Source organism: Colletotrichum siamense, assembly GCF_013390195.1.
Source record: "Colletotrichum siamense strain Cg363 chromosome Unknown KSG_Cg363_contig09, whole genome shotgun sequence".
In the NCBI taxonomy this organism is placed as follows: Eukaryota; Fungi; Ascomycota; class Sordariomycetes; order Glomerellales; family Glomerellaceae; genus Colletotrichum; species Colletotrichum siamense.
In genome coordinates, this window is record NW_023501022.1 from 3,725,146 (window position 1) to 3,739,194 (window position 14,049).

At 56.9% G+C, this 14,049-nt stretch overlaps 3 protein-coding genes across 3 annotated transcripts; all 3 read right to left on the minus strand.

Annotated features, from left to right (window-relative positions):
* Positions 1-1,973: 1,973 nt before the first annotated feature.
* On the minus strand, positions 1,974-3,779 carry CGCS363_v013717 (putative transcriptional regulatory protein; the record flags this gene model as incomplete). The annotated part of the gene is made up of 3 exons (XM_036645566.1): positions 1,974-3,218; positions 3,280-3,387; positions 3,606-3,779. The coding sequence occupies 3 exons, from the start codon at positions 3,777-3,779 to the stop codon at positions 1,974-1,976; spliced, it is 1,527 nt and encodes a 508-aa protein (XP_036490007.1).
* Positions 3,780-10,522: 6,743 nt separating this feature from the next.
* CYP6 (Peptidyl-prolyl cis-trans isomerase-like 4) lies at positions 10,523-11,907 on the minus strand (the record flags this gene model as incomplete). The annotated part of the gene is made up of 3 exons (XM_036645567.1): positions 10,523-10,526; positions 10,598-11,752; positions 11,828-11,907. The coding sequence occupies 3 exons, from the start codon at positions 11,905-11,907 to the stop codon at positions 10,523-10,525; spliced, it is 1,239 nt and encodes a 412-aa protein (XP_036489342.1).
* A 1,399-nt stretch (positions 11,908-13,306) lies between these two features.
* On the minus strand, positions 13,307-13,807 carry CGCS363_v013719 (uncharacterized protein; the record flags this gene model as incomplete). Its single annotated transcript, XM_036645568.1, has 1 exon — positions 13,307-13,807. One exon carries the CDS (start codon positions 13,805-13,807, stop codon positions 13,307-13,309), a length of 501 nt encoding a protein of 166 aa, XP_036490019.1.
* Positions 13,808-14,049: the final 242 nt, after the last annotated feature.

Sequence of the window (14,049 nt, forward strand, 5' to 3'; positions counted from 1 at the left end):
AGATGATTCTTTTCTGCCCGCGAGAAACAAACAGACACCGCTGTGCTGCTGTTCTCTGTGTGTATGGTTTGATAAGAGATGCTTACCCCTACCCCCTTTTCGCGGTGTGGGGGGAGGGAACGAAAAGACAATTTGTCAAGACCAGAAACGCCGCAGTAGAATGAGAAAAGGCCCAAACGAAGAGACCCAAAAAGAAGATGCCCCGGGAATCATCATAATACCCAAATCCCTTCGCTCCCATGCCCCGCCAACCACTCCCATATCCTTCCTCCCTTTCCCAGGGTTGTGCCGTGATTGATAATGCCCACATAAGTCAAGCCAATTTTTCTTTTCTGTATCACCGATCCCCGTGATTCCGTAGCCCCCTTCCCTCCAATTTGTTGTTAGCTCATTAGGGTAAAACAGATGATGCTTCCCCTCGTGATCCCCCGACTCCCGAACACAGCCAGCAAGGTATTACACATTGCCCCAAAATGGAAGAAGAAAGAAAAGCAACCCCATTCCAAGGCAGAGATGCAGACTCCTAGCAGAAACGCAACCGACGTGGTGAAGGCAAAGGCAGGCAGACGCAGACGCAGACTTGGTAAAAACAAGCGAGGTGTAAGCCAATCAGAACAGCAGAGAGCAGAAATCCAAGACATAAAAGTGAGAAGTGCAGCAGCAACTTTTTTCCAGATCGCACCCGGTCCGGTGATGAATGAAACTCGGTACGGTGGTTCCTTGCCTCTTGCAGATGTCGGACATCCCAATCGCGGTAAGAATAGACGCAGTTGGTGAAAGACAGATGGTGAGCCAAGAACGACAGGATTGGCGGCCTCCAAAGATACGCCCACTGCCAAGATTCCAAAGACAGAGACAGTATCCGAGAAGGAGCGACGGGTAAGTTGGATTGAAATGTCCAGACGGTGAACTCCTCCTTTCGCATCGTGATCCAGGACTTCAAGCAGAACAGCCATGTCAAAAAAGAGGGTGTTCAGGATTCCTTTGGGGAAACACGAAAAGAGGGGGGAAACTCCAACAACACCGCCCCGCGGCGCACATTGTTGGCCGTCCCTTGCCTGGGGCCAGAACAGGCGCGGGATGGAGGGCGGGAACGGGACGGTACTGGGCGAGGGTCCCTTTTGTCAAGGACCGCGGGCGAGCCGGGTCGGGTAGCCGCATGGGAGCAGTAAGCCCGGCTTGCATGCTGTGTGTTGGACGGCGTCGCAGTTCGTCGGCGCCAACCCCTTGTCTCAAACGCAACGGCCGCCGGCCCCCAGGGCCCCTTGCATGTTCCATCCCGGCCCCGGAGCACTGGGTTGGAAGTAAGTAACCCCCCCCCCCCCCCCCCCCCCCCTCGCGACGCTCTTGGCTTGGAGATGTCCACTCGACAATGTACGAGAGACAGGTACGCCACAAAGGACATGGTGTGTATGTCGTTGTCGTCATCCGGAACGTTACGTTTCTTGTAGATGAATTGGTGCAGGATGCGAGGCGTGCAGCGAGGCGCCGCCACTCTCTTGCTCTCCAACAGCATTGGAACCAACCGAGTTGCGAGTGTTGCTAAAGTCCGAGGATGCAGAAGGAAGCTGCATGCATGGCTGACAACCGTAACGTTTCGGTAGACATGGGTTGGTTGAGCATAGAGAGGGAAGAAAAAGTGCATCTTTCAAAACAACGCCACAGAAAACCCGTATTCTCGACTGGAGGGTCGGATAGGCTTTGACCGGTTCCATTATCGGAGACGCAATGCACCAGCCGCTGATGCCGGTGATGGTGATGATCCCTGGCCGGTGGGCGTCGGTGTGGGTGAAAGAACAAAAAAAGACCAAACAAAAAAGGCAGAAAATAGCTGGATTCAACAAACAGAGCAATGCAAGAATATACGGGTTGGCGGCGCATAGGCGGGGGAGGGCCCTCCCCTGCCTTACTGATTTGCGCAAAAATACGCCATCTCGAGTCCCAGACAGGCTCCGGCCGAAGCGGGTGGACTCTCAGGAAGCAGACAGGCTGCCGGCGGACCGGCGTCCCGAGGGGTGCTGCTGCTGATGCTGGTGGTGGTGCTCGCGGTGTCCATAGTGCGGGTGCTGCTGCTGCCCCTCGACGTCGTCCGAGAGGAGCGCGTAGGCGCTGACGTGGTGGCGCGAGTGGCCCATGGGAGTGGCGTACATCGCGGAGCCGGGCGTCGGAACGGTGTACGTCTGCCCGTTGGCAAGCGAGCCGCCGCCGCCGCCGGATGAGCCCGAGGAGGCGGACGTCTCGCCGCTGCCGCGCCGGCCGGAGGAGCCTGTGGAGGAGGCGTCGGAGTACTTGTAGCTCAGCTCGGAGGCGGAGCCGTGAGTGCGCAGGGAGGTCTCGGACGGGGTGAAGATGGAGTCGGCGCTGCTTGTGGAGGAGGGGTAGCCGGCCATGTCGGCGGCGGTGGCGTTGGAGAGACGGTGCTGTTGCTGGTGGTGGTGGTGGAGGTGTGTCATGGACGGGAGGGTGTGCGGCGCGGGCGGATAGGCGGAGACCGGAGAGGCGTCGTAGCTCGTGGTGACCTCGGAGACGGCGCTGGTCGGGGAAGGGTTGTTGGAGGAGCCGCTGCCGGTGGATTTTGTCGACGTCGCGTAGGAGGAGGCCGCGGAGCCGTCGGGGCGGTAGGCGAGGACGTTGGCGGTGGGCAGACGCGAGGGGTTCGGGAGCAGACGGTCGCCGCCGCTGGAGGTGTGAGGGAGGGAGGCGGCGACGTTGGAGAGGGAGAAGTTGGGCGCGTCGGCCGGGGAGACGCCTCCTGCTGCGGCGGGGCGGTGGACGAGGGCCGCGCCGGAGGAACTGTAGCCGTAGCCCGTGCCGTCTGTGTTGACGTAGAGATCCGCGTTTGAGGGGGCTTTGGCGGCGGTCATGCGGTAGAGGTAGGAGGCGTCCTGGCTGTGGTACGGGTAGGACGGATATCCCATGGCGCTGTAGTCGACGCCGGTGCCGTCGTCGGCGGGGTACGCGGCCGGGCTCGTCCAGCTCGCGGGCATGGAGGAGTAGTACTTGCCAGTGGTGCCATAGGAGGAGTATCCCGCGGTGCTCGTGGGGTAGCCGCCATGCTGCGGAGCGCGGGGGAGGCCGTCGTGCATCTCGGAGGCGTAGTGCGTCGGGGAGGCGGCGAGGGCGTGGCCTCCGACGGCCTGGTACGCTCGTGCGGCCTTAAGCTCGTAGGAGAAGCTCGGGTCTGAAGGTTGGACCCAGGGGGCTTCTTGAGAGGCGACCTTGAAGGGAGTTGTTAGTTGCGATGGAGGGGTTTGGTGATCGGGCGAAGAGAGGACTTACACGGAGGAAGTGGCAGGCGTCGATACCCGCGGCCTTGCAATTCTGGCAGGGCATTCCGTTGCCGGCGTCTCCGCTGCAGCGAATCTTGCGCTTCCGGCACCGGCCGCACTGTAGATCTGTCAGATCTTTCTTTTTCCCCATCCGGTGCGATGATATATGCAAGCTCCCTTCTTTCTGTGTCTCCCAGCTGCTAAGAAACCCAACTTCGGGATGCTTGCTTTTTGAGAAAGAAAGGGGAGAGGAAACTTTGGTCGAGTACAACAAGACGCAAGAGACAAGTGAAAACCCCCTATTCCAGAGCTCAAAGGAATCGAACCAAGACTTACAGCAACAGCAATGCGCTTGCGGGGCGGGGTGTCGGTCTCGGGCTCTCGTTCAGTCATGGTCGATGTTCGCGCTTCGGAGGTGCTCGAGTATCGTTGCTGGCGGTCAGAGTAGACGTAAGGTGGCTCCAGGCGGCTATATCGTCTTCCGTCGGAGTAGCAACTCGGGCTGACCATGGTGTCTTTGAGGGGGCAGGTGAGATTCGGCAAGGCCTGCTCTATGGAAGCAAGCGGCTGTGGCAGAACCGAGGGGCGTGGTTGGATGAGGAGGGACAGGAGGTGGCCTGTTACAGGAAGCGAGAGGGATCTGGAGGCGGTGTTGCTGTTCGCCTTTTGCCTTAATCCCGCTTGTCGAAGACTGGGCTGTGTGTTGGATGTATGTCGTCGATGATGACGGAGGAAAAGTAGACGAATGAACAACAACCCCTCCTCGAAATGTTGTGAAAGCGTCTCGTTTCAGTAAAATGGGGGTGTTCGATGTTGTTCACACACACATTTACACACACACGCTTCCCACTTCTGCGTCGAGGCCTGAACCTGAAGGGGAGGGGGAGGGCAAGGAAGAAGAAGAAACAAGTTTCTGGGGGTGGGTGATGTTGAGGTTTCTTCAACACGCCTCCTTGTCAGACGTGGATGTTTTAAAGAGAGAGAAAGCGGTGGTTCGGTGTCAGCCTTTTCTGGTTCTTCAGTAGGTGATGAAGAACTTTTGCTGATCTTATGTTTCACACGGAGGAAGCGTAAAGCAAAAAACAAAAGGTAGATATGTTTGGGAGGGAATAAGATCAAGGAAAGTAGCGGGGGAAGAGAGGGAACTCAGGAAGGAGAAATCAAGAAGCAGCTGCAGCCGCGTTCGATGTTATACCTATCCCCAGGGTGGTCACGGACTCTCCCGCGCGGTCTTCTTTCAGTATTTTTTTTTGATACTGCTGGGGGTGAGTGAGTGAGTGTTGGCTGGTGTTTGCATCTTTTCTCCGCACCCTCCTTCATCACATCAAATCTATGGCCCTATCTCGATACTCTCTCTCCGCTGAGAGAGAATATGACAAGACAGAGACCCTTGCGAAATTGCGACAAGTCACTGCGGTACTTTACCCTCGCCCCCCTGCCCCCCATCACCCCTCTACCTCGTTCGTTCGACAGTCGTTGGGTGACCCCCCGTCTCCCGTATCCCCCCTCTGGCGCGCCCCCATATGGGTACCAGGAGCAACAATCCACGACAGGTGTCATTGGACGGGTTCAAGGTGCAAGCCTGGGTACGGCATTTGGGGGTGGTGTTGCCCCATGTAGACGCTGCGCTGCGCTGCGCACACAACAACGAGCCGGACGGACGTAGTGTAGAATAGAATTTTCTTTTCTTCTTGTGTGTGCTTCTTACAGCGAAACGTTGATAAGGTGGTACACAGCCCGGCAAGGTGCAGATTTGAGCAAGGCATCAAGGGGGAAGAAAATACCACCACGCACACGCCCCCCCAAGGCCGCGGCTGTTAACGGACGCCAAACAAGCATGTCGGTCCATGAGGAGAACGCAGGGCCAAGGTGAGCCTCTCGCTAACCCCCTCGTCATTGCAGACCTCTCAGCGTCGACTTACGTAGGGTGACCCCTGCCTGGGGGCCCTGTAGAAAGAGACAAGAGCAAACGGGAAAGACATGGAGGGAAGGGTGGAGAGGGGAGAGGAGGGGAGGTCCGGGGCGGCAGGGCAGGATTGGGAGAGGAGAGGCGAGCAGGGATCAGGGGTAGATCTGCAGCTGTAGGGCCAGCAGCGGGCGATCTGTACCGTATCTTGGATTGAAGGGTCTGGGGGTTCTGGGCCAATCTGGAACCCAGGAATCTTGCGTTGCGGCTATGTGTACTTGGGCGCAAGACGAAAGTGGTCTAAGACCTTTTTGAGACTTGTTATTTCTCAGCCGTCCTTGGACTTGGGACGGCATCCAATGAGACGCTCCTCGATATTCGTGAGCCCTTGGGAGGAGAGACAGACCAGGCAGGCAAAGACTTTGTCGTTTATCGCCACCATCGTCAGGGCGAATCCAATGAGCTTGCCGCTGTGAGCGAGACAGCGGCCTGACGAGGGGATAGAGGGGGAAAAGACAGGCCCATGATTTGATTGTCCTCCACACGTCCACGGCTCGCTGAAGAACTGCCGAGTTTGGTTGTAGTAACAAACCGAACGGCGACATCGAACGCTCGGTGCAAGTCGTCCGACGGCGAGCTGGAGATGTATTGGCTCGAGAGGAGACTTCCACAATGAGGAGAAGAGCGTACATGTATCATGAAGCCAGCCTGGCTGCTGCTGGTTACTTCTGCAACTACTGCCCCCTTCCTCCCAACCACTTGATGTCACTGGCTCAACAATCGTCAGCAGAGGAGGATCACAGAATTGACGGAACACAGTCAAATGTCTGCTTTGAGAAATAGCAACACCTGAAATGGGAAAAGCGCCCTTCCCAAATGACACCAGAGAAGGTGTGTTTCGACAGGCAAACAAGAAACAACACTACTTTGCGCGTCTCCCCCAACGTTGTTCGGGCAAAACGGCGGTCTCGGTCCCACCTGGGCAAACCTCTGATTGTCCAACCCTCTCACGATGCGTCACTGAGGGCAAGCCGGCGTCCCCCATCAACGCGGCCATGTATCTGTGCGGAGAGGGGACGGGCAGCAAGGCGAAGTGAAGTGACACTCTGGATGTGATGTGATGCACGCCAGCCCAGGTGCTTCTGCTGCCGCTGCGCAGCGGACAGAGATAGAAGCCGCTGCTGTTGCTGCTGCAAGAGCTGAAGGTTACGTGACGCAAGCCGTCGTCAATGGAATACGCTTGTGGTGGGTGTCGCTGTGTGGTGGTCCCTGTGTTACCCTACGAAAGCAACAGCGGCAGATTCGCTTTTGCTTGCATTGTGGACAGGAAGAGCCGAGAGGAGTGCGAAGTCAAACCGACCACTCTCTCTGTCTCTAAAGAAAGAGCAAGACAAGAGGGAAAGCATAGAGCATCAAGAGGTGTTAGCTTGGCTGGCTTGCTTTGCCCCTGCCACCCAGCTTTCAAGTGACACCGCCAACCAATTGCTGAAGAAAGTGAACATCCACCTGTTGCTGCTTGGGTGGGTTGGATGATGTGCAGATATTTTTGCTTTTTCCTTGCTCCGTTCGTTCGCGCCGTTCGCCAAACATTCGGCGCCAACGCACGTACATATGTATGATGAAAAGATGCCCGGTCAAATTTTGGCAGAAAAAAAAATTGACGTCGAGAAAGTACCATGCTGGAACGGTCGTCATCTGCATTGGCATCGACTAATCCGGGAAATGCACCTCCTCAATAGCTCTGCCAGCCGGCAGCTTCCGCGAGGAATCCCTTCAGACAAACTTGCAACAGCTGGCAGAAATATGTGAGGAAATCAATCTTACAACCGGACAAGACCATGAGCACAAACCAAAGTCCAGTCACATTTAGAATGGCCAGGCTAGTATGGACCTGATGTTTGTCGTTAGGCGATTGGACTGCATGAATGTGGCCGCCGCGAGGGCCGCTTAACCCTCACCTCATCAGAGGCCGCGGACACGGCCACTTGGCCCCAGGGGAAAGCTGCCAAACAGGTCCATCTCCGTCGCACCGTCATTCTCGAAGCAGGCTGTGGTTGTGGTAGTGCAGCGTCTTTTGGCTGCCGCCTCGCCCCCCTCTCACCCTCTGTATGCCCCCATTGATGTCGTTGCTGCAACTCCAAATTCAGGCCCTGCACTCTGATGATCCAACTTGGCGCAACCGTTGGGCCTCCACGGACGTTGGACTTCCGGACTGTTGTAGCGCGCAGCCTTGGGACAAACGAACAAAGCAACGCAACGAGAACCCTGGGGCGGGAGCAGCTCGATGCACACACGACACGCGCGGGCGCGGGGGTTGAGCAACGGCAGGGACCAAGAATAGCAGCAAACGGGCAGCGGGCGGGCGGCTGAGGCACGTAGGAAAAAAGGTGTGTGTGGGTGGCTCCCGCTTCTGCGTTGCCGTTGAGGCGCGGCTAGGTCCACGTACATCCGTTGACAGCTTTTGCAAGGCTTCTTTTCCACAGTGTGTGTGTGTGTATGCATCTGCCGCCTGCTGCTGCTGCTGCGTCCGCGAAGGAGGGACCCCACCCCCAGGGCGGTCAGTATCTCGGCGTGGAAGAACGGCGGCCATGGTGATGGCGGAGGGAGGGAGGAGGATGCAATGCTACCTCGTCCGATATCTCATGCATTTGAATCAGGGGTAGACAAATGGTCCTGCAGGAGCTTTAAGTGAATTGAGCCTTTCCACAGTGGCGTCGCAAAGGATTCACTTCCTTCTGCCAGGCTGAAGAACCAGGAGAAGACTTGAGATGGCATGTCCATGCTCGAAGCCGACGGACCATGTTCATCCTCAGGGGAAACCCTAACGTCCGTAATGACAGCGCGCGTTGCTCAGGGGTGCTACGTGCGGTCCGTGTAGAAGCTTCTCCGCCATATCATCGAGCTGGTGAGCGACAAGGCCAGGCTGGAGCCGTCGCAGCACAGGTGCCCGAGATGGTCCATCGTCGTCCAACGGAGTGCAAGGACGAGGGCGAGGTTGTAGGCCCTTTCTTGACCGAGACTCGTGGCTCCACATGAGCTTATTGCCAGATTGCCCCAGTAGTGCGCGCGACAGATGAGACAGCGTCCTCGCCTCGCTTCCATCATTATATTTTGAACCAGTAGGTCTTATTGATAAACCCGGTCCTCATAAGAGTCTGCGCCGCATTCCCAAGACACACCGAAGCAAGACGCTCTCCTGATGAATGTGGCTCGTGGAGGGCAGTTCGTATCGAAAGTCGACTGAGGAGTCTGCTGGCGGTGTGGTACAGCGTCAGGACTGATATCATGCACAATGGTGGCCCAGCGAGGTGAGAGCGTCCTGACGACGATCAGGCTGTTGCAAATGCAGATCAATTTCGCCTTGCTCCCCCTCCCTTTTCCCCTCTGCTTGACCCCCCATGCCCGGATATTTCCTTGCGTCGTGCCTGGCTTTCATGACGGGAAGGCAACTGGCAGTAACCCACATGGCTTCGACGGCCGGCTCTGTCAACGGAAAATTTTGCCAGCCATCCTCGGGGTGCTGCATGGGGTGTCAATCGCAGCCAGAGCCGGCCCCGGTCTCTTCATGCAGGTATCCGTTGCAACGGCGCACAAGTCCCGTAAGCGATTGGGCCTGCTCCCAGGAACACAATGTCATCTGACAACCCATGACGAGAGCGGCCATGCCCGGGGCAGATGGAAATAAGGCCGGTTCAGCGTGGGAGGAAGCAAAAGGAAAAAGCCACCAGGCCAGGCACCAAAGAGGCGCAGAGTACGAGCCGATCCGGCTGCCTCCACTATCCGTTGGGCGATATGGAGCATAAGGTACGGCCCAGGATCCAGGCCTTTGCACGTGTGCCCATAAGTATGCTTGGCCTGATATGCTGCCAATGCTGCCAACGAACACATCACTTTGTGCTTTCGTCCGCCAGACCGCCAGACTGGAAAGGAAATCGATCGGCCTTCTCCGCCTGGCTGGAGCTTATCATCGCCCGACAAGTGAAGACCGGAAAGTAACACAGCTGACGAGCTTTGCCTCATGTCTCTTGCTGAGGAAAGCTCCCGTTACACAGGCTCGTCGATGCCTGCCTGCCTGCCGGCCTGGGAAGAATTGCAGGTGTTCTGCAGAGAGACTCGACATGCTGTCACTTCCATCATCCTGTGCAACATTAGCAACTGGTTGTTACGGGCTGCCTTGGTGGGGATGGGAACGCCGCGAGACCTACTCGAGAGACCGCCATGCTGGCCACTTGCCGTCTTTGCCACGGGGTTGCAGTCGGCATTAAAGATAGATTCCCTCCACGATAAAAGGATCAGTCGTTGTCGGATGTAAGTGACGAAGGCCCTCGAGCTTAAGATATCAACCATCCTGTCCCGAACCAACCTGGTCATAGGAACTCCCGAAATGCCCCCCCTCCATGTGGCCAGCTGAACTACGAGGCATTCGGAGACTCTTCTGACAGGTCGAAGCCGTTGTTACACGCATGCCCGGCCCTGCATGCGAGTTCCAGAGATGGGCTGTCCGTGGCCCATCGTCCGTCTAGATGCCGCCAAGGGGAACACACAAGAAGCACCTTGAAGATATGACAACTGACAGATGACAGCTACCACATACCACCAAACGGCAGGCGGGCTAATGTAGCTTCCCTCCGCGGGCCACTCTGATGTGCACCGATCCCCACTTCCGCGGTTGACTTCCGAGCCGCTTACTTGCAGCTCATGCAAGTCGAAATGGGCGCCCCCCGGGGAGATATGTTTGTTAGTTTGCAACGGCGAAATACTGAGACATTACCTGTCCTGCTTCGAGCAGGTCATTCGCCATGTGCGACGTGAGAGAAAAACGCCCCGCGGTCCTGATGGTGATGATTTCCTCTCTATCCCCAACTCCAAAACCCCCATCCCCCACACATCCGGACTCCTGGCCAACAAGAGATGTAACGAGATGCTTGCGTGCAGGTTGCCGTGGCCGCATCTCGACAGGTCAACGAGATTTTTCATGAAACACGAGCCTTACGCGGGCGGCAGTGGCAAAGGCGGCGTCAATTCAAGTACTCTTTTTTGAGGGGTGTCTACATCTGGTGGTCGACCGTGCTGGCTGTGAGCTGGACAACGGCGACTGGGTATTCTGCTCTGCTCTGCTGGTGTGATTTTGTTGTTGTCGTGGACGAAAAAGAAGGGAAGGATGCCAGAACCATGTCCGCAGTGCTGCTATCTTCGTCTGTCTCCGCCTCGATCCCTGCCTCGATTCCGGTTATCATAATCTCTGCGGTCTCTGTGGTCTCTACGACCCGAGTCCCGATCGTCGCGTCGCCGGTCGTGGTCATCGTACCGTCGTCCGGCGTTCCGATCGTCGGATCGGTATCGATCTCTATCTCCCCTCCTGTCCCTGTCCCTGTCTCTGGGTCGTCCGGGGCTCCGACTTCTCCTGCGTTCCCTGTCCGACCTGGCGTGATCTCTGCCCTGCTCCTGTTGTCCCTTGGGCTCAGGCCGGCGGTTGCTGTCACGCTCGGCGCGGCCCTTCATCTCCTCATCTCCATACACGAGATCGTAGTTGTCACCGTCCCTCTCGTACACGTCGCGGTATTGCCTGCGCTTCTCGAGCTCGTCGACGCCTCCCCATCCGCCCCTGGAGGCGTTCTTCTTGCGCTTGCTGTTCGTGTCGTCTCTCCAGACCTGGCTCAGCTTGCTCACACTCTGTGAGAAGTCCACGTGGATGCGGCGGTCATCGATCAGCACGTCCTGCATCTTGAAGTACGCAGCTTCGCAGGAGGCCTTGTCGGCATACTCGATGAAGGCGTACTGGAGACTGTCGCCCGTCTTGGCATCGCGGATGACCTCGCAGCTGAGGATCTTGCCAAACCGACCAAAGATGAGCTCCAGATCGGCATCCGTGGTGACCGGGTTCAGCTTGCAAACGAACAGGACGTTCTCGGGAGGGGCGACCTCGGCAAACGGCAAATCACCCATCATTTCCAGAGTGAGCGCCTGAGCCCGTGCCTCCCTCTCCCTCCGCCGTTTTTCAACGGCCTCCTCGTCCATGTCGTCGTCCTCGTGCAGGGCAGCCTCGTCCGCGATGCGCACAGTCTCGAGCTGTGCCTTGCTCGGTGGCGGCGAGCCGCTGGGCTCCCGCAGCTCCGGTGGGTCGGGGTAGGGGTCGTCGAGAACGATGGTGTGCTTGATGCGGATGTCGATGAGCGGGTGTCCCTTGTCGTCCACGATGGCCTCGTTGATCTTCTCCAGCACGTCGAAGCCCTCGACGACCTTGCCAAAGACGGCAGCCTTGCCGTCCAGGTAGTCCGTCTCGTCGCCCAGCGTGACGATGAACTGCGACGCAGCGACGCGCGTGTCCGGGTCCGAGTCGAGGGGCGCGGTGGCCATGCTCACGGTGCCGCGCTCGAGGTGCTTGAGCTTCGGGTGGAAGAAGGCGGGGAACATCTTCTTCTTGCTGTCGCCCGACAGCAGGCCCCATATCGAGGTGCCGCCATCGGACTCCTTCGACAGCGGGCCGAGGGGGTCGCCGGTTTGGAAGGAGAAGTTCTTCTGGACCGAGTGGATCGGCGAGAAGTTGTAGTACTTGACTTTGCAGAGCTTCAGGAAACTGTCGCGCTTTGTGGTTAGCTGAGCAAGAGCTTGGTAGTGGCATTCAAGGGGAATAGCTGTGGTGTCAACTTACTTTTCGCACAGCTTCGGCGCGTAGTCAACCAGCAGGTCAATGACAATGTCACCGGAGCTCGTCTCCAAGAGGACCGACATGGCGGCGGTCGGTTTGGTGCGCTGATTCAGAATGCTAGGCTGACGTCGCAAGCGTGTCTCTCGTCACTTTTGTCCTCTTCGTTATCAGTGCTATCGTCGCGATGACGGCCGTTGCCGGTTGCCTTGCTGTCGTCGTCGTCGAAGTCGTCGTTGTGGTGGACGGAGCTTCCCGAAACCTTTTTCCTCTTTGCGCCGCGATCTGATCAACAGAGACCCCGACCAGCTCAAAAGTTCCGCTTTGTCGAAAAACACGAGATTCCAAGCTTCGAAGCTTTCGCCGATCTGGCTGCAGCTACGTAAGCAGAGCGCAAGTGGCGTTTCGGGCGCGGGGGCGTGCGTGCGTGGTATCGTGTGTCGTCGATTGTTTGCAGTCAAGGTGGGAAGCGAAGCAAACAACGACGGCCAAATCCACGAGGCAACGGGCCCACGAAAGGTCGAGCTGCGAGACAGTGTCTCGTCACATAGTGCCGCTTGTGCCATGCACACGGCTTTTGTGTACTGTGCATCAAAGTTGCGTGATCGGCGAATCGAATCACACACCAAGAAAACATAAAAATAAAAAAAAGGGGGCTCCATTTATTTGAATTTCGGAGCTTGGAGCTTGACCGATTGGACCCGGCCGAAGACTCCTAGTCTGGCACATCGCATTTCGCCAAATTTTGGACTTTTGATTTGCTTTTTTTGGTCCTGGGCAGAAAACATGGGCTGTCTGTGATTGATTTCTGAGAAACTGGGGGTGGCAACGGTACGCACACACAGACTTTGGAGAGTTGCAGGCTGCAGCAAGTAAGCAGCAAGTAAGCAGCAAGCTCCGAACTATGCCCGCATGCATCGCGAAGATCTCCCGTCATGCTCGAACCACATCCACATGTTTATCACACAAAGAAGCAATGTTTTCGGACTTTGGACATCACAGAAGCAAAGACGTGTAAGGTAAGGGAGTAATAGGTGGTTGGTATGTAAATTTGGTGTCGTGTCGGTCATTACAAGCTCTATGTCTGTTTGGTATCCTACAACCGCCAAATAAAGATACGCAGAAGAAAAGAAAAGGGAAGGATGTCAAGCTGTGCTGATCAAGTCCTCGCCGTTGTGTATGAACATTTGAAAAAAAGATTTCCCTCGGGCGAATGCTTGAAAAAATGATGAAGCAAATGCTATTCGCCCGTATGCATCCAACTTTTGTTATCCCGTGGTGCATGCCATGCCATGCCACTGCCACGCCTGTCTCGGCAGGTCTGTAGAAATTCCCGCCGCCTTTCAACGCCATTTCCCAAAGGTAGATCGTACCTTATTCTGTCCCAGGTCCCAAATTGCCGAAAAGAAGAATATCCCAAGCCCGGCAAATTAGCTGTAATAGTTGGTGGTCGACATGTGCCGATCAGAGAAGAGCGAAAAGAGCTCACGGAGAGCTCTTACGTCGTCGCTCAGAGCGCAGCTCCTTTTCCGTGTCCATGAGACGGCACTGAACCCACATGCGGAACGAGCTGTCGCTCCGCACCTGCTCGCAGTTGAGCAGCTCCATCAGGGCCCGCTTCATGCCCTCGTTGACGTCGAACAGACGCTGCTCCTCCTCGGCGACCGCCCAGATCGTCGTCTCGTCCGCGATCGGAGCGAGGGAGCTGCTGCGGCGCGTCTTGGGGGAGGAGAGCGACGAGCGCCGGCTGCGGCTGTGGTGTCTGCGACCGCCGGTGGGGTACTGTCCGAAGGGCGAGCAGGTGCTGCGGGTGGGGGACACGGAGGGTGAGGAGGCGAGGGAGGTGCTGCAGGTGGTGGTGATGGGCCTGATCTGGTCGAGGTGTTGGCGGAGTTCCTCGTGTTGGGAGTGCAGGAGGAGATATTGTTGCAGGGCAAAGTTGGAGGTTTGCTCCTGTGAGAGGGGGAGGGTGCTTTGGGCGGCCATTTTTGATGGTGTTGTTAATGGATGTGATAGTTGTAATGTGCAGGTGAGATGTCTTTGGGCTATTGATGAGCCCATCGGAAACCAATGTGGGAGAGAAATAAAAAGTAATTGAAATGGTTTAGCTATGGGCTGATGGTTGTGTAGGTAGGTAGACGAAGACAGAGTTCGGAGTGTCGTCGGCAAGTGTGTGCAGCGTGCACTGGCGAGATGTGGTCGTGTAATGACGAGGGGGTAGCGAGACG